At 41.6% G+C, this 22,602-nt stretch overlaps 1 protein-coding gene across 5 annotated transcripts in view; it reads right to left on the minus strand.

The window, feature by feature from the left end:
- LOC149312862 (kelch-like protein 2) overlaps positions 1-19,073 on the minus strand; it is a 48,949-nt gene extending 29,876 nt beyond the window's left edge. Inside the window, exons 1-4 of one of the 5 annotated variants that reach the window (XM_089525566.1) lie at positions 19,054-19,073; positions 10,691-10,816; positions 9,335-9,441; positions 6,542-6,663 (exon numbers count right to left, since the gene is read on the minus strand). In XM_089525566.1, coding sequence (XP_089381692.1) covers positions 6,542-6,663; positions 9,335-9,441; positions 10,691-10,782 — 321 coding nt within the window. In that variant the 5' untranslated portion in view covers positions 10,783-10,816; positions 19,054-19,073. Of the gene's footprint in view, positions 1-6,541; positions 6,664-9,334; positions 9,492-10,690; positions 10,817-18,758; positions 18,845-19,053 lie in introns of those variants that run through there. The other 4 variants (XM_089525565.1, XM_089525568.1, XM_089525567.1 and 1 more) reach the window with 4 other exon arrangements.
- Between the last annotated feature and the right edge of the window lie 3,529 nt (positions 19,074-22,602).

Raw genomic sequence — 22,602 nt, forward strand, 5'->3', positions numbered from 1 at the left:
TCCTGAGCTGGGTGAATTGGTCTCTGTGCACCACAAGCCTTGGCTTCCTCCTTCCTTCTTTCCTGAGCTGGGTGGATTGGTCTCTGTGCACTTCAAGTTTCCTTGACCACCCCTTCAATCACACTGGATGGTTTTTTAAGACTGCCCAGGTAACCATGCTGCTGAAGAATGGTGTCTAGGGAGTAGATCATCAAAAAAGCAAGCCAGCAAACTCCTCACCTGCTTGCAGTGTGTAGAGACCTCAGCTTCCTTCTTCCTTTTCCCCCGAGCTAGAGATAAGGTCAACTATACATATATTCAGATATATACAGCACAAGCTTTAAAGACTAACCAAGGAAACATCTAGGACTATTGCCTAGTGACTATAAGGCTAAACACAACATGTTTGTTAGGTTACCTCCATATACAGTGGAACCTCGCCATACGCGGGGGATCCGTTCCGGATCCCGCCGCGTATGGCGATTTCCGCCTATGCTCGAGCCCCATTGTAAACAATGGGGCTCGTGCACGGCGGCGTGGCGGCGCAGGGCACAAGCGCCCATTCAATTGAATGGGACGCACTGCCCTTTCCGCCCCGCGCGTGCGCCGCGGCTTGAGCGCGTATGCTCAAGTCCGCGTATGGCGAGCGCGCGTATGGCGAGGTTCCACTGTACTCTATTTTGTGGCTGCATTTGAAACAAATCTATGTATTTCTTTTGACAAATGTGTTACCATTGGTTCCAGGAGGCACACAGGCTTCCTTCCCACTACATCAGCCTTTTCCAACTCAACAGCCACCAGATGTCCCTTGCTGGCTGTGAGGACATTGGAGATTGTAGTCTGACACATCCAAAACTGTCCAGATTGGGAGGTTAATATGTCTGTACTTTACCAAGTATTTTTCTGCTGCAGATATTCATTTAAGGTAATCCAAAATTCTGCACTCTCAGAAGCATCATGTAAGCAAAGTCATATTTATCATTCACATGGTGTGTCACTAGTAACCCTCAGCTAACTTCTCATGACCTCCTTCTCAGAATCTGTAATGGCTCTAAGTGTTCACATTAATAAAAATACGAAGCTAGATGTAACATAACTGGAGGTTATGCGCTAGTTTATCAAGTCAATGCCTATATTTAGGCTGCAGTCCTATACATACTTACTTGAGAGTGAAGCTTTCATATAATCAACGAGTCTGATTTCTGAGTAAACACAAATGCACTCTCTGTAATGTCTAGCAAGAAGCAAAGCTCCTATTTGCTAGTGAGAATCTATTAGTGGATTGTATGGACAATACTGCACTCTAGCTCCCTCTCTTATACTTTTTGACGATGCCCATCATAAGGTCTTTCTATGCCCTCCACAAGTGAAGACATTAGCACTCCACTAGACAAAGGGTCTTCTGGTTCTAACTCACTGATGGAATGGATCTTCTGATCACGTACATTGATATCATTTCAGCCCCAGATCTAGCACTTTTCATTTTCTCAGAACTTGTAATTTAATTTGACCCGTTTTATCTCAGCTGGTTTGGCTATTTATATTTTGCTTATTGATTTTACTACTTTCAGTACATTTTAAAGTTTTAAGGTAATGAATAGATGCATTTATTTTACCATTTAATGGCTAGATTAATTCATTTTACTCTATTTTAAAAATTTGTAAGTCTCGATGGGAATTTATTAAAAGGCTAGGTATAAATTTATCTACAATACTGAGATGGAGCCATAGCTTCATGGCTATGAAACCTATACATATAAAACTCAGCACATATACTATGAAGGCTGCATTCGCACTGCAGAAATAATCCAATTTGGCTCTACTTTAATGGCCATAGATCAATGCTCTGGAATTCTGGGAATTGTAGTTAGCTGGGCACCAGAGTTCTCTGACAAAGAAGGCCAAATTCTTATAAAACTACAAATCCTTTAACCTTCATTGTCTGGACTTTGTCTAAACTGTACACCTAGGAGTGATTTGGTTTTTGATATGCATTGATTTTGCATTATCAACTTCAGCCACTTTATTGATAAGCAAATAGGTTTGCAGTGAACAGTTTAAAGGCAGAGGGGAGCTGGTGGCCAACTCTTCCATGGGTATAAAGATGGTAGATCCCATCCTTAGTGCTACATAGAGGTACACCATGCCAACAGCCTGCCTAAGAGGTCCAACAGCCATTACTTCACTCAGACAAGGGTAGCATGATGTGTCTAACTCTCATAGAAGCATGACTTTGCCTGAAGGCTTTGGTTAATCAAAAGGCTAGCAAATTTAACTTGTGTGAAGCCAGGTATTTTTGTTGACAAATAATAATAACATGCTGGATACAGATTATGTTAATTAAACTCCAATTAAAATTAGAGGGGCTTACCAACTAACTTAATCTAGATCTAATCCAGTAGGTTTTTAAAACAGTGTAAGATATGGATGAATGGCATGCAAGCATTACTTTGAATCACACTTCACTGACAGTGTAATACAGTTCAAATACACCAACAAATACATGCTACATTATGTTTTATGGTCTCATCCTACCACATACCCTTATATACTCCTACCCTTCTGGGCTACAATTTACAATTTAGCAAATCCAGGGAGCTTCACAGCAGACACAGAATGAACTGAGACCTTAATAAAACTCCAAATGAATGTATAACTACTTCAAGAGACAAGAGGTAAAGAAATTGATCTTGGTTAAAAGTGTCTCCACGATACTTGCAATTGCTTAATCTGTGCTAAATTAGTCAAACCCATCCAATGATATTAGGTGTTAAAAATCCTTACTGATATAGATAACTTTGATTTGGCAACAGCTTGAGACATTTTGCAGTGCTTTGTGAACATTTGGCCAAACAGTTTGTTACAAATGCTACATGCTGTACTAGATAATGAGCTAAAAGATACTGGCAAGTCATATCTAACAGGAAGGAAGACTCAATCTGCAGTGGAAGATCATTGGGATCATTGGCATTCCAAACACCATTTTATATCCCAGCAATGGATAGTAGTTACGTTTGAAGAATATTTATTTATTTAATTTATATACCACCCAGCTCTCAGCACAGTACAGCACAGGAAAAAAATAAGCATGGTATACAGTAGGTTCTTTGTATCCACTGGGATACCATCAGTAGTGCCTGCTCATTAATATATGTGTGCTAGAATTGGATATTTTAGTCCTGCAGAATCGCATTTTGTTTTAGAATCCATACAGAATCCCACAACAAAAGCATTCTATAGCAGTTAAACAATTTCCTTGCTGCTGCTTTTTACAAACAAAATCCAGTCAGGTTAAAGATGCCACAGCAATTTTACTACTGTTTTGCCACTGGGACGTATCATTATCTTCATCCTCATCCATCCAACCACAATAATGTATTGGAAGAAAATGCCCTGCACCATTTTTTTTGTGAGCTGTGATGGGATGAAGTACTGTAAATGTCATGTACTCTGGATTTCAGTATGTCAGTCCCATTTGGGGGAAATCTTCCATGTGGAAGGAGTGAGACATCAGAATTGGGGGAAATACAAAAAAGCATGTATTCCCCAGTAGTTTCCCAACTTTTGTCAGTCAGGAAAGCACAGTCAATGATAGGGTTGCCAGTTCAGGATTGTCCCAGGACTTAAGATTTCTGGGCCCAAACCTGAGACTAGGGGTGGCCCCTAGTGATGTCATTACATGTTATGCATTATGTATCAATGATACTTGCTCACAGCTTGTCATCCACATACACACATAAAACATATTTTCCTATTTGGAAATTCAGACAGAAATCTTAGCTAAAGAACCTGTTCCCTGATCAAAGTAAAATGAGTGGATTATTCCTTCTGACCTATTTAGAGAGAAAGAATAAGAAATATTTAATTTAGCCTACTTGCTTCTAGTCAGAAGGTGGATGCAGACCAGACCAGAGTGTTAGCCCTGGAACCACAACAACTGGGAGGAAAGGAGGAGGCATGAACATGGGTCTCCTCCTTTCCATGATACCAAGGGCCCATTGTACATACTGCATCAAATTTATGGACATGAAGTCCCAAGAATCTTTTTAAGTTGCAGAAACAAATGAATTGATGTTTGGAAATTGTAGCAAGTTGTTGACCTACTAGCTGAGTTGGAGATTTGGTGGAGCTGAGCCCACCAAAACTGGAGAAGTCACACACATTTACTTCAAACTGAGCTTCCATTCCAGGTGTCTATCACTAGAGTGATCCTGCAGGGTATCCTAGTTAAAATGGAAGTATAATGTGTACTCAAGTAGAATGATAATTCTAGGTGAGCTTGTCTGATCTCAAAGGTACTCCACGTGGATTTTTCCTTCATTAAATTAGCAGTCAAAGGTGACCTCTAACTGCCTCCCTAATTCAAGGAAAATAAATTTTGATTTACTCTTCTTTCCTCCAACTTTTTGCATATACTGGAAGTTGAATAGATACATTCATCTATTGCTTTTGTGAAATTCCTAAAATTACACTCCACATCAAATCTAAGGGTGAACTGTCTTGTCCCATAAAATATAAAATTAGACATGATGTTGCCAGTGGTAGACCTGCATGTTCATACCTGGAACACTTCTAATCATGTGGATGATCCAACATAACAAAAAAGAGGAGCACAAGTGCAAAACATAAATCATATTGGAGATTAGCTAGAGAGAAAGCAAAGCACAGGGAAAGTATACCATGCACCTTTTTTGCTGCTAAAAATCCACTAAAGACTCTACACCTTTCAATGTGCATGGTCAGTTATGTACAATGGGCCCTTGGTATCAGCTGGGGTTTCGTTCCAGCCCATCCCCCCCCCCCCCCCCGGATACTAAAATCCATGGATGCTGAAGTCCCACTATATACAATGGGGTAGTAAAATGTTGTCCCTTATATAAAATGGCAAAATCAATATTTTTGGATTGTTTAAAAAATATTTTCAAGCTGGTGATGGTTGAATCCATGGATACAGAGAGTCAACTGTATTTATATATCTACAACTGCTACTATCACATCTATTTGGTCTTAGAAGAGCACACCACAACCGGTATTGCATAATACACAGAGATGCCTGCAACGATTCTGGAAAAAAGGAAGCTCAAACTTGGTTATTAGCTAGTTGCTGTTGTGAATATCATGTTAGGTTATGTATCTGGATAGATGCTCAGGTGAAGAACACTACATAAAGCTGAATGAAGAGTTTAAAAAGCAATGTAAAAGAACTTTCGTTTTAGAGGAATGGCTGACAACATCACCAAGACTAGAACTAAACACTGCTGTTTGCCCTAGTAGTCAAGTAATTACATTAAATGCACCAATTGAACTCGAGTACTTCAAGCACTAAACAGTATATGCTGTATACACAGAAGGGTTAGTAAGGTGAGAAAGAAATATTTGCACAGTGAAACCCAAGTGTCTTCACTGGCTAAAAGGGTTGGTGTCTGCTATCTTGTAAGCCAACTATCGGGTATCTTTCTTTGTGAGGGTAACATTTCATAGTAATTTCTTAAGCAGTAAAGATGTCACCTATGGCGCCTGGTAGGCCTTATTTTAAAGTGGGAATGCCTTGTGTAAAGGGAGTTTTGATGCTCTATCAATTGGCAGCATAATGGTGAAATTAAAGGAAAAGCAGATCTTTTTTGCTGCTCTGTCATCAAGGACACTTGAGGGGTGCAATGTGCTATGTGCTGCCCACCCCTGTTCTAAAGATATCTAGTTCTATTTACAACAGTGTTCACCACACTCTACGTTGGGTCATACCTCACTTACATCTTGCAAAACACATGCCAGTGACACATGGCACAACATGCCATTATTAGGTTTAAACCTTCCATAAAGACAGCATCACTACACATAATGTTTCATGGAGAATGATAACAGGTGAGCTTATGTTTCATTTGGTTATTTCACTAGAATATATACTGACTTTGCTATACCATACAATCAGAGTCAGTCTGATCTTTAGGCAAAGGGGGGCAGTTGCTTCAGGCAGATTATTTCAATTGACAAAAAAGAGCAGTATGTGATCAGGTTTTAAAAATATATTATTATTATTAGTATTAGTATTATTATTTAGTGGCAGGCTAAAGTCACAGGCACAAGTTTCAGCTTCAGAAGACAATCTAGCATTTGACTTGCCAGGGAGAATGAAGTGATGCTATTTGATGCTCTGCCTTATTCAGCAAAAAGTCTTTGAGCCACCTGCATATAAGCATTTGCACCAACTACACCTGAATGCAGCATATTGTATCATGTGTGTTTCAAACTGTATAATTTTATCTACCTTTTTAAGCCCCTTCCGTTACTTTTCCTACACAATTACCAAATAAGTTAATAGTTATAACCAGCAGGTGTGACTATAAAGGGCAAGCACATTCAAGGTCTGTTATCAATTATTCTGAACCAAAGCAAGAAGTGCTATAAGATCACACAAATGCTATTAAAATGCACATATTCTTGTTATGACTAAGATGCTAAAAATAAGCATCATTATAAAATGTCATTATCCTAATGGAGCAGAAAAGTTCTCTTGTTTGTGCCAGACTGTTACAGGGTGAGTCAAATGAATCGTCCCACTCACCTGTACATTTTCCTCTGTCACCTGAATTTCCCCAGTGTAAACATATTCTATGAGCATCTTAAGCGTCCAGCCATCAACTTCCTTTATTCGAACTCTCTTTGCTTGACTCTCACTCATCTCACCTATAATACATGGTTGTATAGCTCTGTTAATTTAATGAGACACTGGCAGTTGGTATCAATATGCTGTACTTCATTATACTTTATTTTTATCACATAGCAGAAAAATTTAGCTCTCTTTTTCCTCCAAAAAAAGGAGAGAAAGAAAAGACAATTTTTCAGCATGATGCTATGTTGATCAGGTTGCCTTTTTGATGACAACAGCCACACATCCTAAGAATCTAGAAAGCAAACTGAATTATGGAACAAGCATCAGGTTTACCTGCATCTGCTGCTTAAGTTGCTTAAGACTTTTACAATCTTAGATCAAGCTGTTATGTCCCCTCATAATTCCAGGACTAAGAACTTCAAAGGCACAGGGAATCCAGCAAATGATAACCATACATGGAAAAATAAGACAAACTGAAGTATTTATAAACTCAGAAGTGCATCAGCAAGTTGATGCAATGAACTTGAATACATTTGAGTGATGACAGTAGAAACTGTCCTAGAAACTTCCAGCACCAGACATGAGAATTAATATTAGCAATATTTGACTCATCATTCCTCAAAACAATGTCACCCTTACTCAGAAAAGTGGGGAACATCTGGCACAAAGCTTGTGGGGGCTTGAGCATTGGTCATAAAGACCACCTGTGAGGCTAGAGTAAATGTTTACAGAACAACTCCCTAAAACCAAAACCATAATCAGTACCTTTCATAATGCAGATGTAATGCATATTTAATTGCTGCTGCTCAACAATGGGAAAAGCCTCAGCAACTTTTACAACCCATAGCAACCTGGAGCTATTGCATGAGATAGAATTACACATCAGGGAACACAAAATACAAAGAAACTCTCTATGCCCAAGTACTAGCCAGGTGGTGAAGGCAGTAGAGGACCACAAGATTGTATGTCACTCCTTTTTGGAACACTGACTCTAGCTGGGGTCTAATTTCCACAATTCTACTTATATGCCATGTTGAAATGTTATGACATGTTGTGAAAAGTGTGTTATGATAGAGCAGGTTACCCAGTGGTAACCAAACATGCATGAGATTCCTACTTTTTTTAAAAAAATGTTCATGTACAGTTATTTCTTTTAGGAGAACATTCTATTCAGAATAATGCATATACCAGATGATTTGGTCGGGAAGAACCTGTAAACTATATATAAAAAGGGGAACCTTAGTTCAGAATCAGAACTTTCCTGATGAACTGACATTTACCTTAAACCATACTGAAGTAACTAATCTCAGACACAAATGTAGGTAATTCTTGGGTCCTGCATGCCCACTGACATTTCTGCCTGGAACACACGGCTTGGTGCACGGAGAACACACACAGGCAAAAATCCAGCTGGCGTGGAAGACTTATGGGAAGCCACACAGTCCAGCTGTCATTTGAAATTAGGCAAAAAAATACTGGGAAATGTGTTCTAGCAACAAGATGCCAAAGTCATTCAGTCCTCTCTATGCCTTAACATTTTCAGTCTCCAAGTATTTTAACTGATGTCTCAATACTCTGCCTGCCACCCCCAGTCTAGATTTCACCATTTTATGATCATTGCTGTCTTCTGGCTTTAAAGATCCGTAACTCACTGAGGTATGCTTTACTCACTGATGATTGCATTGTGTAAATGAAACAACCAATAAAACTGTTGTATTCTAATGCCAGATTCAGATGTAGTTTACCCATTCACTAAGGTGCTGCACATATTATTATTATTATTGTTATTATTATTATTATTTTAAAAAATAATAATCTAGTAAAACATGTTTAACATGTTCTTCATTCTTGCAGATCCCATAGTGGTATATCATTAAAGCAGGGGTGTGCAACTGAAGGGGTATGGCCCATTTTCACCTCCTGGCCTCTCAGAAGGGTCACACTGGTACTTAGACATGACTAAAAGTCCTGTTACATCACTTCTAGTTTTGTTTTTAGCTATTTTTTGGCTGTTTGAGGGCAGGCTTGAGGGTTAAACATTGCTGGAAGGTTATGTTATAATCATCATCATTGTCTTTGCTTCCTCCTCCTTCTATTCTGCCTCTCCCAATATATGACTCAAGATAGGTTGTGGGGCTGCAGGGTTAGAACCTGCATGGTTGGCATGGGGAAAAATAGCATGGAAAAAATAGGATTTGGGGGAGAGATCTGGAACACCTAAATACCCTAAAGGCACTAGATGCTATCTGATCTTAGAAGCTAAGCAGAGTGAGCCCTGGTAAGTACTAAGATGGGACACTGCCAACAAATACCAGGTGCTGTAGGCTATATTTCAGGGGAAGGAACAGACAAAACCACTTCTGAGTATTCCTTGCCTAAGAAAACTCTGAAATTGACAGAGTCACTATAAGTTGACTGGCAGCTTAAAGGCACAAACACATACACTGAAGATGCCAGCCACAGACGCAGGTGAAACGTCAGGAATAAACTCTTCTAGAACATGGCCACATAGCCTGAAAAGTCCACAAAAACCTATGGATGTTGGCCATGAAAGCCTTTGACTTCACACACACTGGTATTTTGTGAGACTTTCACAGGCTACAAATGCCCTCCCGCAGGCCACATATGACCTGCACTTTGCCCACCACTGCATTAAAAAAACCCACTAGAAAAGAGAACTTATCTAATTGCAGTATGATATTTGTTGTGTTTTAGTTTTAACAAGCAAGAAGAGAAGTGTGGTACCTGTAAACATGGCATGGAAGTAAGGGCTACAAGCTGCTAACACAACTCTGTGTGCGGCAATTTCCATGTCTTCAGCTACTATCGTCACATCACACAGCAAATTTTGACTACATGGGAAAAGACAGCAGAAGAACAGGAGTGGTAAATAACACAGTATCTGTAAGACAGTGAACAGACTAATTACTCTTCCTGAGGAGTTTTTCATACAGTTTTCAACATGAATAATGATTGTCCAATTTGTGGCAGACAGGACTTTGGAGACAATAGTTTTTTTGAACTATGACTCTCAGAATTTACAGGCAGCATTTTCCAAGCTCTAGTTGAAGGCTTGCACACATAGAACTTTGTTAATACCTATGAACATTTCATTTTCATAGCCAAAATGTTTTAGAGCATTATCACCAAATGAAAAAAGAAATCCAAAAGTGAGCATGAAAAGAAGCGGCTTTCTCCATGCCTATCTGCATGCTGTCGTAGCGTATCCATTCTCTTCCCAAGAGAGATGGTCATAAAAGCGTACCTTTTGTCACACTGGAAATATTTGACAAAGGGCACACTTTTATTACCAACTCCCTCAGGAAGAGAAAGGAAGTGCTATGACAGCATGCAGAGGAGCACAGAGAAAACTGCTACTCGCCTGCTCAATTTTGACTTTCTTTTCTCATGTGATGAGGCTCTTAGAAAATAAGCAGGGAGTAGCCAAGTTTCAAGTACCCACTCTCCTCTCCCACTGATATTGCAAGGACACCTATCATACCTTGTCTTGTCCCATTTTTATTGCAGCACATCTAGAGCTCCCCAACAGACCTTCCACTGCTTGAAGTCACTATATCACTGTTTTACAGGCGTTTGCTCACAACCTATTTTTAAAGTCACTGATCTGGCATGATTATACATACAGAAAGCTAGACTTCTGCCATATGGAATTGTTTATCTGTGGTCCAAAACACACTGCAGAAATAATCCAGTTTGAAACTGCTTTAACTGCCTTGGCTCAGTGCTAGGGGATCCTGGGAATTGTAATTTATTGTGGCACCAGAGCTCTCTGGCAGAGAAGGCTTGACATCTCACAAAACTACAGCTCCCAGAATCCCCTAGCATTGAGCCAGGGCAGTTAAAGGGGTCTCAAAGTGGATTATTTTTGCAGTGTGTTTGAACCTGTTTGATACTCACATTTCCCTAAACAATTGTTGTTAGATAGCCACTTCTCTGTTATAAAACTATTTTGATAGCAAGTAAGCTCAACATTGCACCCTAATTTGTATCTTTGACTCGATGTTATCTGAACAGCAAACCTCACAAACTATTAACCAGACAAACAACTAGACCACATATATTTCAAGACTTAAGAAATACCTTCTTAATTCATTCATCACTTTGAAAGCTTTCTTCATGTGCCAAGGGGTCACGGTAACAGGACAATGCTTTTCAGTATTATCATCTTTCATATCCAGAGGTTTCTGCTGACACAATTTGGTACATCTGCAAACAAGAAGTAAGTGTTCAATGTATGTCTGAGAGTCACCAATGTAGGTTAAAGGTTTACTATTTTTAGTCTGCAACTTCTGGATCACCTGAAAAAGCAAGCCAGGTGAAATCTGCCTTCTGCTTTCAGAAAGATGCACTGACAATATCCACTGACAATATATTTGCACTACACAGTTAGAACAGTCTACCTTCACTCCAGTTGTCATAGAGTGTCATGGAGAATCTATTTTATGGATTTCTGGAATTTCTACTTTGTTGAGGCACTTAAAATTCCTGGCTAGATAGCTCTAGTGCTGTAATTCAAGGGAGTGCACTAGAGCTCTCTAGTGGAGAATTTTAAGTACCTCTCCTAACTACACATCCCAGAAATCTGTAAAATGGAACCATGATAGCCAAAATCATATTAAACAATCCTAACTGTGTAATTTAGCTACAGTCAATGTTTCTAACACTTAGGACAAACAACCCAAGTCCCAAATTACTTAAATCCATGCACAGAAAGGATCTGTGCATGGATTTAAGTAATTTGGGACTTGGGTTGTTAAATCTCTTTGACACAGTAGGTACACTTTATATGCTTTCCTTTTTAAAAAATCTGCCCAAGAGATTCCTTCTATAAAAGATTCTTCTTACAACGAACACCAATGACAGGTTGTGAGGCAACATTTGGAAATGCAGGGATCTTAACACCAAGCAGTCTTCTCTTTTACAGTGCTGCCCAACTCTTACTTCCCAGGGAAAAAGCAGCAAACAAAATATAATGTCCTTTACTGACAGGTAGAAGCAAGGTCTGAGTCTCACTGCAAGGGAACTGAGCAGCTTATATTCCTCAAGTGAAGATGAAATGTCTGTATCTAGTAATCAAAGCATTAAATATTCATATTTGTCATTGTTGTTGGTTGCAAGAAGGATCTTCTCTGCAAATATTTTCCAAAACCTCCCCCTCAACATTCAAACCATACCCCTGAACATCCTATTTAGATTCCATCTTCAGTGTCTGGTCTCCAATACCATAAAATGAGAAGCAGACATCTTCCAATGGAGGGTTGGGAAGAGAAATCTAAGCCTCTCAGATCCAAGATTACCTCCAGTCACATAGGAGAATTTCAGATCTATCCTATGCCTCTAGGGATGCTTTCCAAGGGACCACAGGATTTTGCTCTACAAAGGTGCTTTATTGACTTTTAAATTCCTCAACACATTTCAATTCATTTATTTTTGACTACTAGAGAGGGGAAGAAAGCCCTGATCATATGACACATAAAATTAACAATGGCATGCTTTTATTGCAACTACCTAAAATAAATATGTTAAACTGGATCTTTGCCAATTTTGGACAGTGCCCATTTCCCCAATTCAACCCACATCACTGTGGAGCTCTCAAACAAAAGCATGGCATTGGCTGTGGAAAAGAGGCACAAAACAGAGAGGAAGTCAAGTTAAGGCCCACGCTGTTGTTTTGCCACACAAATGGGCCTCTGTTTTTGAGAAATAATTTCAAGAAGTGTTGCTTTTCTCTTAGCCTTTTTAGGGCTCCGCATGTGCAAGGAAATTCACCATGGCTGCATCCACACTGCAGAAATAATCCGGCTTGACACCACTTTAACTGCAACGGGTCAATGCTATGGAATTCTGGAAATCTGTAGTTCTGTGAAATATTTAACCCTTTCTGTCGGAGAGCAATTCCTAGAATTCCAGTGCATTGACCCAAGGAAGTTAAAAGTGAAGTCAAACTGGATTATTTCTGCAGTGTAGATGCAGCCCATACATTTTTTCCTTCTAGTGAAAAGCCCACTTGTTTGCTCTCCAGCCACTCTGCAAAACTACTCCTCCCTGTCCCTTTACTCATTTCTTTGGGATGTTGTTTCCAACCATCTGAGAGTTCTAGAAGTGTGTGCTAACCCAAAGGAATACGAATTTTCTTATTGCTGCTTTTCCCGTATAATTAAATACTTTTATAAGGCACAAGGGGGAAAATATTTTGGCATACACTGGAATGTTGTTGTCTGAATCCTGTTCTCAAAATGCTCTGGTAACTCAGCATGTTTTTCCTCTAAAGAGGTAACAGACAATTGGCACCCATTCCTGTCTCCTTACACCCACTATTCCAGAAATCTAAGTCTGATAAACAAGTTAACATTTATCACTAGATAGCTGGTTAGAAACAAAAGTGCTAGCAATAAATTCTTCCCCCTCCCCACTAAGATGCAATTTAATAAAGCAAAAGGACTATTGCCATTCTGAAATCACTAAATGAGAACTGTCTTCCCCAACTTGGCAACTTCCAGAACTTTTGGATAACTCCCATTGGCCTGTTACAGACAGCCAAAATAAAGCTGCTTCGAGTCACAGTGGAGGTATGGTGTTTCAATGATGCATGCGTCCTAAGAGTCCAGAAGTCGCACCAAAGCCATGCTCCAGGCTGGAGTGTGGCTTTGGTGTGACTTCTGGACTCTTAGGACGCATGCATCATTGAAACACGATACCTCCACTGTGATACCTCCACTGTGACTCGAAGCAGCTTTATTTTGGCTGTCTGTAACAGGCCATTAGCTCTAGTCAACAGTGTGAATGGGCAGCGGTGATGGGAGTTGCAGTCCAAAACATCCAGAACCTCAAAGTAGGGAAGGGTGTGCTAGAAGATTTTCTCAAGCAAAGAATCAGGTAGTTATAAGACACCTGCAAAGAATTTTAAAAACAGGTATGTATTTACCTATGGCCAGCATCGTTTACCCTATGAAACTGCTTCCATCAGAAGAATCAGACAGAGGGCAAACCCCATTACACATCTTCTCCAAAATGTTTTCCAGTCCACAAATGAGGGTTAATGCAATGCTGGATTTAAATCAAAGTGTCTTTCTATACTCGTTTTGGAGTGATAATCTCTGAATCCAGTTCTCAGAAGCCTAGCTTCTAAGAGGCATTTCACAGGCCACTGTGGGGAACAAAATGCTGAATGAGATAGACCACTGGCCTGATCCTGAAGGGTCCATCTTATATTATACACTTAAAGGTGTGTGACACATTCATAGACATTTAAAGTTTCTACTGTCATCTGCACAGATGTGGCTTAAGTAATTCAGTGAAAAAGAAGGTGACTCTCCTTTGGTTAAGTCCAATATTCAGTTTTCTACTGATATATCACACTGTGCTGGTTACTAGAACAAGAAACTCTTTCACACTACAGTTATAGTGCTATGATTCCATTTTAACTGCCATGGCAATGTTCTGTGGAATAGTTTTTTGTGGGTTTTTCGGGTTATGTGGCCATGTTCTAGCAGAGTTTCTTTCTGATGTTTCGCCAGCATCTGTGGCTGGCATCCTCAGAGAATCTTCAGTTCTGTGGAATCCTGGTTTGTAGCTCAGTGAATCACTATTGCTCTCTTACTGCAAATTCAAAAAACCTGTCCCTAAACCACAAAGCCCAGGATCCCACAGGTTGGAACTATGGAGTTAAAGCAGAATCAGTGTTATAACTATGTATGTAAAAGGGCCATGGTATTGAGAGGAACCGTATCCCATTTTTTTCCAGAAACTTTAGGAGTCAAGACTCAATACTCCATAGAGAGAGAAATAGAGAATTGCTATTTACCATCACATCGACTTTCGCTGCATCTACACTGCACAGTTAATTCTGTTTGACACAGCTTTAATTGCCATGGCTCAATGCTGTGAAATTCTGGGATCTGTAATTCTGTGAGATGTTTAGCCTTCTCTGTCACCGTACTTTAGTGCTATAACAAACTACAAATCCCAGGATTCCACAGGATGAAGCCATGGCAGTTAAAAGTGGTATGAAACTGCATTAATTCCACAGTGTGGCAGCAGCCTTTGACTTATGGCGACCCTATGAATGAAAGAGCTCCAATATCTTTTGTGATCAACTGCTCTGCTAAAGTCTTGCAAACCCAGGGCCATGGCTTCTTTGACTGAAGCAATCCACTTGTAATGTGGTCTTGACTGCCTTACACTTTACCAAGCATTATCTTTTCCAATGTGTCATGTTGTCTCATGATATGTCCAAAGTATAACAACCTAAGTTTAGTCAACCTGGCTTCTAGCGAGAGCTCAGGCTTGATTTGCTCTTGGACCCATTCACATTGGGCCCTTGGTATCTTCTGGGGTTTGCTTCAAGGTTTGCTTTAAGAATTTATATTTTCAAACTGTGGATGGTTAAATCCATGGATGAAGAATCCATGGATACAGAGGGCTGACCATATTTGCCTTTTTGGCTCTTCATGCTACATACATAACTCTCCTCCAGCACAACACTTTAACTAAGTTGATATACACTACCTTACCACGCCTTCACAAGGTACCTGTGTCTCAGTGCAGCATGGATGTGACCCTGGGATGTGACTAAAAGGTATGCCAAGAAAGTAGAGGCGGGTTCTACAAACCCCATGATAGTGTCACCTTAGGGTTGTCAAAAGTTGGAAATAACTTGAAGGCACATAACAAAAACAATGAAGGGATATTGGATTGCAGCCACTGGTTGCTTTAGCTCAGTGATAGGGTTATGTAGCTCTCCAGATGCTGCTAGACTGTTACTGCTAGCAGCCACTGCCAGCACAGCAAATGTTACAGAATACTGGGTGTTGCATTCCCAACAACACGGCTGTGTGATTCTCATCTCTGCTTTATAGGGTTGCAATTTGTCACAAATTTTCTTCTTGGAGGAAGCAATGAGCCATTTTAGTGAAGCAAATAAACCTTACAATTGTCTGTGTATTTGTAGTACTGTATACATTTTCAAATACAGTTTGCACGACAAAAAAAATTAATGTCCAATCCCCAGAAATGGATATTCTAAAACAGGAAAAACAGCAACTAGAAACAGTAACACTAATGAAAGTATCAAAGAGCAACATCAAGTTCACAAGGGTGTGAACACAAGGTTGTGGTGTGACCACTAAAACTCCTAAATCTCAGCATCAGATTATAATAATGGGTCTCAAACGGTGGGTCAAGACCTCCAGGGGTGTGTGCGCGAAAGATGCTTAAGGGGACATGAGACTTGGGGACCTCCTCCTCTTCCCAAACCATTTTTGTGTCAACTTTATACATGCATTGAATTAAATATTGGATTTGAATGTTGTTATTTCTTTATAAAATGTTATATGAATATGCGAGTGAAAATTTGCACACCAAAAGACCCAAAATATTTTTATTCATGTACCATACTTGGGGGGGGGGGGGGAAATCCGCATGTAGATGCAAAGAGAGGGTCCTAAGGGGAAAAAGTTTGAGGACCACTCAGTTAGAATATTTCACAGTCAAATTGCTACCAAAACAAGAAAGGCAATTTCCCAGATTACCATAGCCTAACCTTTTCCAATACTTGAAGACACTGGGAGAAGCGTCGCTGATAATTATTTAATTGGCAAACAGACCAGAGCTTGGAAAAATTACTTTTTAAGGACAACACTCAGAATCCCTTTACCATTAGATAGTAGATTGGTAGTTATAGTCCAAAAAAGCCAGTATTTTCCAAGTTCTGAACCAGATTCATGGGAAAGTAAGGTGTCTTTTAGTCATGGAGGACTTCTCTCCACCTGTTCTAGCATCTTAGGGCCAAAACACACTATAGATATAATCCAGTTTGAGACTGTTTTAACTGCCCTGGCTCAGTGCTAAGAAATCTTGGGAATTGTAGTTTGTTGTGGCACCAGAGCTCTCTGTCGGAGAAGGCTAAATGTCTCACAAAACTGCAAGTCTCCAGAATTCCCCAGCATTGAGCCAAGGCAGTTAAAGCGGTCTCAAACTGGATTATTTCTGCAGTGTGTTTTGGACTAAAAATGGGAGGCAAGTGTTCCAGCTTGAAAAGTTAGATTGTTCAGGCAGATCCAGATCATAACCATCTCAGGCAACAGGATGCATCATTTGTAGATGTTACATAGCACTTTGCAAACACAGCTATTGCTAAACAGATGTCTTGTTATTCATTATGCACACCATGCCCAGAAGGGAAAAGATAAAGTCATCAAGGAAAAATGGGAATGAACAAACAAGGATAACCCTGCCGTCTGGCGCCTCTCCTCTTGTTAGCTTCACCTGGAGCCAAAACTGTGCAACGCGTACAGATGGGACGCACGCCATGCAGCCGCTCACTCAACTTCTCAGCATCAGGCCATAACTTTCATCCAAGAAATCCAATCTCAGTGCAAAACACACTGCAGAAATAATCCCGTTTGAGACTCCTTTACCAGGAATTGTAGTGTATTGTGGCACCGGAGCACTCTCTGACAGAGGAGGCTATAAATGTCTCTCAAAACTACAGTTCCCAGAATTCCCTAGCAGTGAGCCAGGGCCATTAAAGCGGTCTCAAACTGGATTATTTCTGCAGTGTGTGTTTTGGACCTCTGAGAGCTCAGGCTCTGAAGCTGTTCTGAACATGAGGACCTTTGCCACGGAGCACAGACGTTGCAGAAGCAATACCTCTGACCATACACAGAGTGCATTTTTGTCACTAGAAACAACTCCTTCAAATCAGAGGCCATCCGGTTCTCCCAGGCCCCAAAAACACAGCTATGAGAGCCAGTGTAGACTCCGGAGACCAGGGTTCGATTCCCAGCTCGGTCATGAAGCCCAGTGAGGGGTGACTTTGGGCAAGTCACACTCTCTCAGCCTCAGGGGAAGGCAATGGCAAACCTCCCTCTGAAGAAACTTGTCAGGAAAACCCTGTGACTGGGTCGTCATAAGTCAAAAATGACTTGGAGGCACACAACAACAACAACAAATGTGGGATATGTGCAAGAAGAAATACATAGCATCATGACCTCCGAAGGAGTAACTTATTTAAACCCAAGTGGGCTTGAAGTCTAGCAAAATGATCCACTTGTATACAAAGGAAAATGGATGACTTGAAGGCACACAACACAAAAAGGGGAACTGTTAAGGCACCATCATGTCCCACACCAGATTATCTCCCTTCTCTACTCTCAGGCTGGATGCTGGGGGCACTCTGCACATGCCCAGAGACCTTGAAGCCTTGGTTCAGATACAGCCTGGAAAAAACAGCCTGCCGTGGATCTTGTTGCACCTAAGTCTCATGCACTGCATCCACAATCCGGTTTGACACCGCTTCAGCCACCATGGCTCTCTGCTATGGAATGCTGGGATTTGTAGTTTGTTGTGGCACCAGAGCTCTGACGGAGAAGGCTCAGTCCCTCACAAAACATCACGCCTACCTATGTGGGCAGCAATGGAGGAGCGCAAGGCAGAATCCCTGTGTTTGCAATAATAAATATAATTAGTGTATCTCATTAATAAATATAATATTATAAAAAGAATTATATTTGATATTATGAAAGATGGGTGTGTGTGCCTTCAAGTCATTTCTAACTTACGGTGACCCTAAGGCGAACCTACCATAGGGTTTTCTTGAGAAGATTAGTTCATCCTCTGAGGCTGAGAGAGTGTGACTGTAATCAAAAGCTTGGTTACAAAACAAGGCATATAAAGACGTACAAGGAGCGTGGGGCCATGTTTCCATGTGTGCCTTCAAGTCATTTCCGACTCATGGCCACCCGAAGGCAAAGCTATCCTGGGGTTTTCTTGGCAGGTTCCTTCAAAGGGCTTGTGCTCTGAGGCTGAGAGAGTGTGACTCGCCTAAGGGCTTCCACGGCCGAGGGAGGGTTCGAACCCTGGACTCTGGAGTCAGGGTCCAAGAGTCAAAGTACTACAAGACGAAGGAGAGAGAGGGGCCCGAAACACACACTGCGGAAATAATAATCCAGTTTGAAAACGCTTTAACCGCCCTGGCTCAATACGAGAGAATTCTGGGAACTGTAGTTTTGTGAGACATTTAAGCCTCCTCTGTCCGACAGAGAGAGAGAGCTCTTTTGCCACAATGAACTACAACTCCCATGACTCCCTGGAGTGTGTTTTAGCCTCGCTCTAAGCCCCAATCGCCTCCCCTTCCCCCTCCACTCACCCCAAGGGCTGCAACTGCAGCAGCATCTCCATGGCTGCTCCTTGGCGGCGGCGGCGGCGGCGGCTGCTGCTGCTTTCGCCCGCTCACAATGCCGGCCCCGAACGCCAGCACCATCCCAGCCTCGACCTCGGGGCCCCCGGAGAACGCCCCCCCCCCGGGCCGAGAGAGAGAGAGAGAGAGAGAGAGAGCCCCTTCCTGTCTGCTTCGGAAAAGAAGAGCCCTGGCCCCTCCCCCGCGGAGCCTTGAAATGGGGGAAGGTGACGTCACCACGCCGCTCATAGAGGGGGCGCCCTACCTACGTCGGTGGCAGCAGCCTCCTTCTCTCGGGCGAAAAGAGTGAGGGCTTTCCCATTCCCATCCTGCGACTCCAGCTCCCAGGATCCCTGGCCATTGCCCCTGAGCGCTCAGGCTGCTGGGAGTTGAAGTCCAAAGGTGCCCAGGAAAGGCCCGGAGAGGCTGGGAATCTCTAGACAGAGTGATTCTCTTCTCAGCCCTTGCTTTCTTTGACTTGGCCTTCTCCTGGGGCTGCCCCACTCCCATCAGCCCCAGCCAGCCAAGGTGGGCCTCTTCCACTGGAGGAAGCCCAAAAGGCCCTCCATTTTGAGCAGGACAAAGCAGCATTTATAGGAGTGTCAGTGCTTTTAGGCTTTTCTTTGGTCATGCCCTCCATTTTTCCCTGAAGGTCCTCCATTGTCTCCATTTGCGGTGAGGACATCTGGTCCCCCCTGCACTCTAGACATGTTCAGAGGCCACAGGGTGGCTATGAAGGCCCAGCACGACGGACGGACCTCCTTTTCCAGAACATAGTCCAGGAGGAATTCCAAGGAGTCCTCCATTTTGAGCCTGACCAGTCCTCCTTTTCCAGGACATAACCTCTATTTCGACCTTCTGTCCTCCATTCGGAGCATGAATTTGTATTTATAGGAGTGTTTTTAGCTTTGGACGTCTCCTCCATTTTACTTCAAGGTCCAGCATTTCGTAGGCCTTGTCCTCTTTTGCAGTTTTGACGTCTGGTCACCCTGGCGATAGGAGTTGTGGTCTAGAACATCTGGAAGGACCAGATGTTATGTCTGTGTATGTCTTCAACTCACGGATGTCCACCCCATGAACTTCATAGGGCTTTCTTAGGCAAGGGATACTCAGAGGTGGCTTGGCCAGTTCCTGGGTGTGGACTGGAGTCTTGCTCAGTTTTGACCCAGGTCAATAGGTTATGGATCCAGAGTAGTTCCAGTGCTAGTTCGGGTATCCAGCTACAGACAGGTTTTTAGGACAGTATCACACTATGCCATTATAGCACTATTATCCCACTTTAACTGCTCTGGCTGCCTCCTGCAGCATTCTGGGGTTTATAGGGGTTTAGTGAGGCCTAAGAGCTCTCTGGATGAGAATACTAAATGCCCATCCCGACCCTAAACTGCAAATCCCAGGATTCCACAGGAGGCAGGCATTGCCGTTAAAGTAGAGTAACAGCTCTATAACAATGTAGTGTTGTAAGCCGCTCTGAGAGGGCTGAAGTCTGGTGTATAAATACCGTAAATAAATAATAATTAATAGTGTGGCACTGTATTTGTTGTTCTATGCCTCCAAGTCGTTTTTCTTGGCATGTTTCATCAGCGGGGGTTTGCCATTGCCATCCTCTAAGGCTGAGAGAGTGTGACTTGCCCAGTGGGTTTCCGTGGCCTAGCTGGGATTCAAACCCTGGTCTCCCAGTGTCCTAGTCCAATACTCAAACTATGACACCACACTGGCTCTCAGTGTGATATGAAGGTGGGATTTTTGTTATCAGTGGTTGGTATGTTGCCTACCATCTTTGCATTCTTTCCCTATTTCCCTCTCTCTGTAGACACCTCTTTCCTTTCTGTACATTTCTCTTGTGTCAAATTTTAGATTTGATTGTAAGGTCCCCAGAGCAGAGCTCTGTTTTGGTGTATTCTATAAAGACTCTCTCTTAACAGCAAAATAATAGCAGGCCATTGTGAATGGCTTATTTCATATTATCCTTATCTACATTCTTGCACAGTATAAAAACCATGAAGTGACGACGCGTTGCTCAAGACACCCAGTTTTACTCATGGCTCAGTATAGATTTTAATCTTGGACTACAGTCCTAGACTTGGGTTTATATAATACGGTTGCAGTTCCAAATATGCTTACTGATGAGTAAACCCACTGAACATAGTGGCATTTAGTCCAGAATAGCAGAACCAGTATGGTTGGTATTGGCTTTAGTGGTGGACTAGGATTCTGGGAGAACAGGATTCAAATCCTTGTTCAGTGATGGAAACCCACTGGGTTGGTTGTTGTTGTTATTGTGTGCCTGCAAGTTGTTTCTGACTTAATGGAGACCCCAAGGCGGTTTTCTTGGCAAGATTTGTTCAAAGGAGGTTTGCCATTGCCTTCTCCTGAGGCTGAGAGTGTGTGACTTGCCTAAGGTCACCCAGTGGGTTTCATTGCCAAGCTGGGAATCGAAGCCTCATCTGCAGAGTCACAGTCCAACACTCAACCCACTGGATGCCTTTGGGTAAACCATACTCTCTCAGCTTTAGAAGGAGGCAATGACAAGCCGCCTCCAAATAAATCTTGTCAAGAAAACCCTCAAACAAACAGACGAAAATAGAGCTGCTTTTGGTCACTTTGGAGGTGTGCTGTTTAAATGATGCATGCGTCCTAAGAGGCCGGAAGCCGCACCAAAGCCATGCTCCAATCCTAAGGACTGGAGCGCAACTTTGGTGCAGCTTCTGGCCTCTTAAGATGGTGGTTCTGGAAAACAATTGTTTATTTTACATTTTGCCAACAATTGGAAAAAAATCTGGAAATTGCCTGAAAAACAGGATTATTATCATATTTTAAAAAGTAAAACAATATGAAGAGGCCTGCAATGTCATTCCTGGAGCTTTCTCTGTGATTGCACTTTATCCTCTTTTTTTGCCAGAGAAAAGAAAGGCGTATTTTGGGGGCTACCTTCAGCACAATGGCCACACTTTGTTGAGCACGATTTAAATCATCACATTGTCATTTGTTGTGGATGATAGGCTTTAAAAGGTTCTGACAGAATAGAGTAAGGCAGGGGACCCAGATTTCGTTGAGAATTCAGATTTTATTCAAAGCTAGCTGTCCTCAGTAGAATTCCCATTCTAACAAAACTGAGGCCCAGAGCCAAAGAAATTGGCTATCTTTATAGGAAAACAGAGAAAGAAAACTCATCTTCATCACCTCATTGGGCATTTCACACTCCAGACATATACATTTCCAACAATCATAGCCCAGATACATGAATACATTTAAATATACTTTAAAATACATTAGGCTACACCCCATTGTCCCTTATTGGCTATGCTGGCACTCAGAGGCCCTTCTGCCAGTGAAATTACATTCTCTATCAGTCTTTTCTTAAGCCTCTTTATTCCCTTTAGGCGCCTGGACAAAGGCTTTGCCTTGAACATGCCCCTTCTGCATTCCACTTTTCCAGAAGCCTCTATTCTAAACTGCGTGTACTTTGGTTCACCATCATATTTTATTCCATATATATATATATATATATATATATATATATATAATGTCAGTCAGTCAACCTTTATTAGGCATAGAAAAACAACATGCATTTACAATAAAAATTTACATAAAATTTGCAATAAAAATTTACAATAAAACCTCAGGATCGTTATTCAAATTTAAGCCATATTCTTGTTGCCTCCACTAGAAAATTGCCCATTAACTTGGTTATATGTGGGTTCCGATCTTCCAGTAGGTATTCCACTGATAACCCATTCAAAGAGGTATCTATTTCCAACAACCTTCTTAACAATGTTTCCCTCAGAATTATATACAATGGACAAAGCAATGC

This window comes from Sceloporus occidentalis, unplaced genomic scaffold, assembly GCF_023333645.1.
Source record: "Sceloporus occidentalis isolate IW3139 unplaced genomic scaffold, rSceOcc1.0.p SCAF_5, whole genome shotgun sequence".
NCBI classification, from domain to species: Eukaryota; Metazoa; Chordata; class Lepidosauria; order Squamata; family Phrynosomatidae; genus Sceloporus; species Sceloporus occidentalis.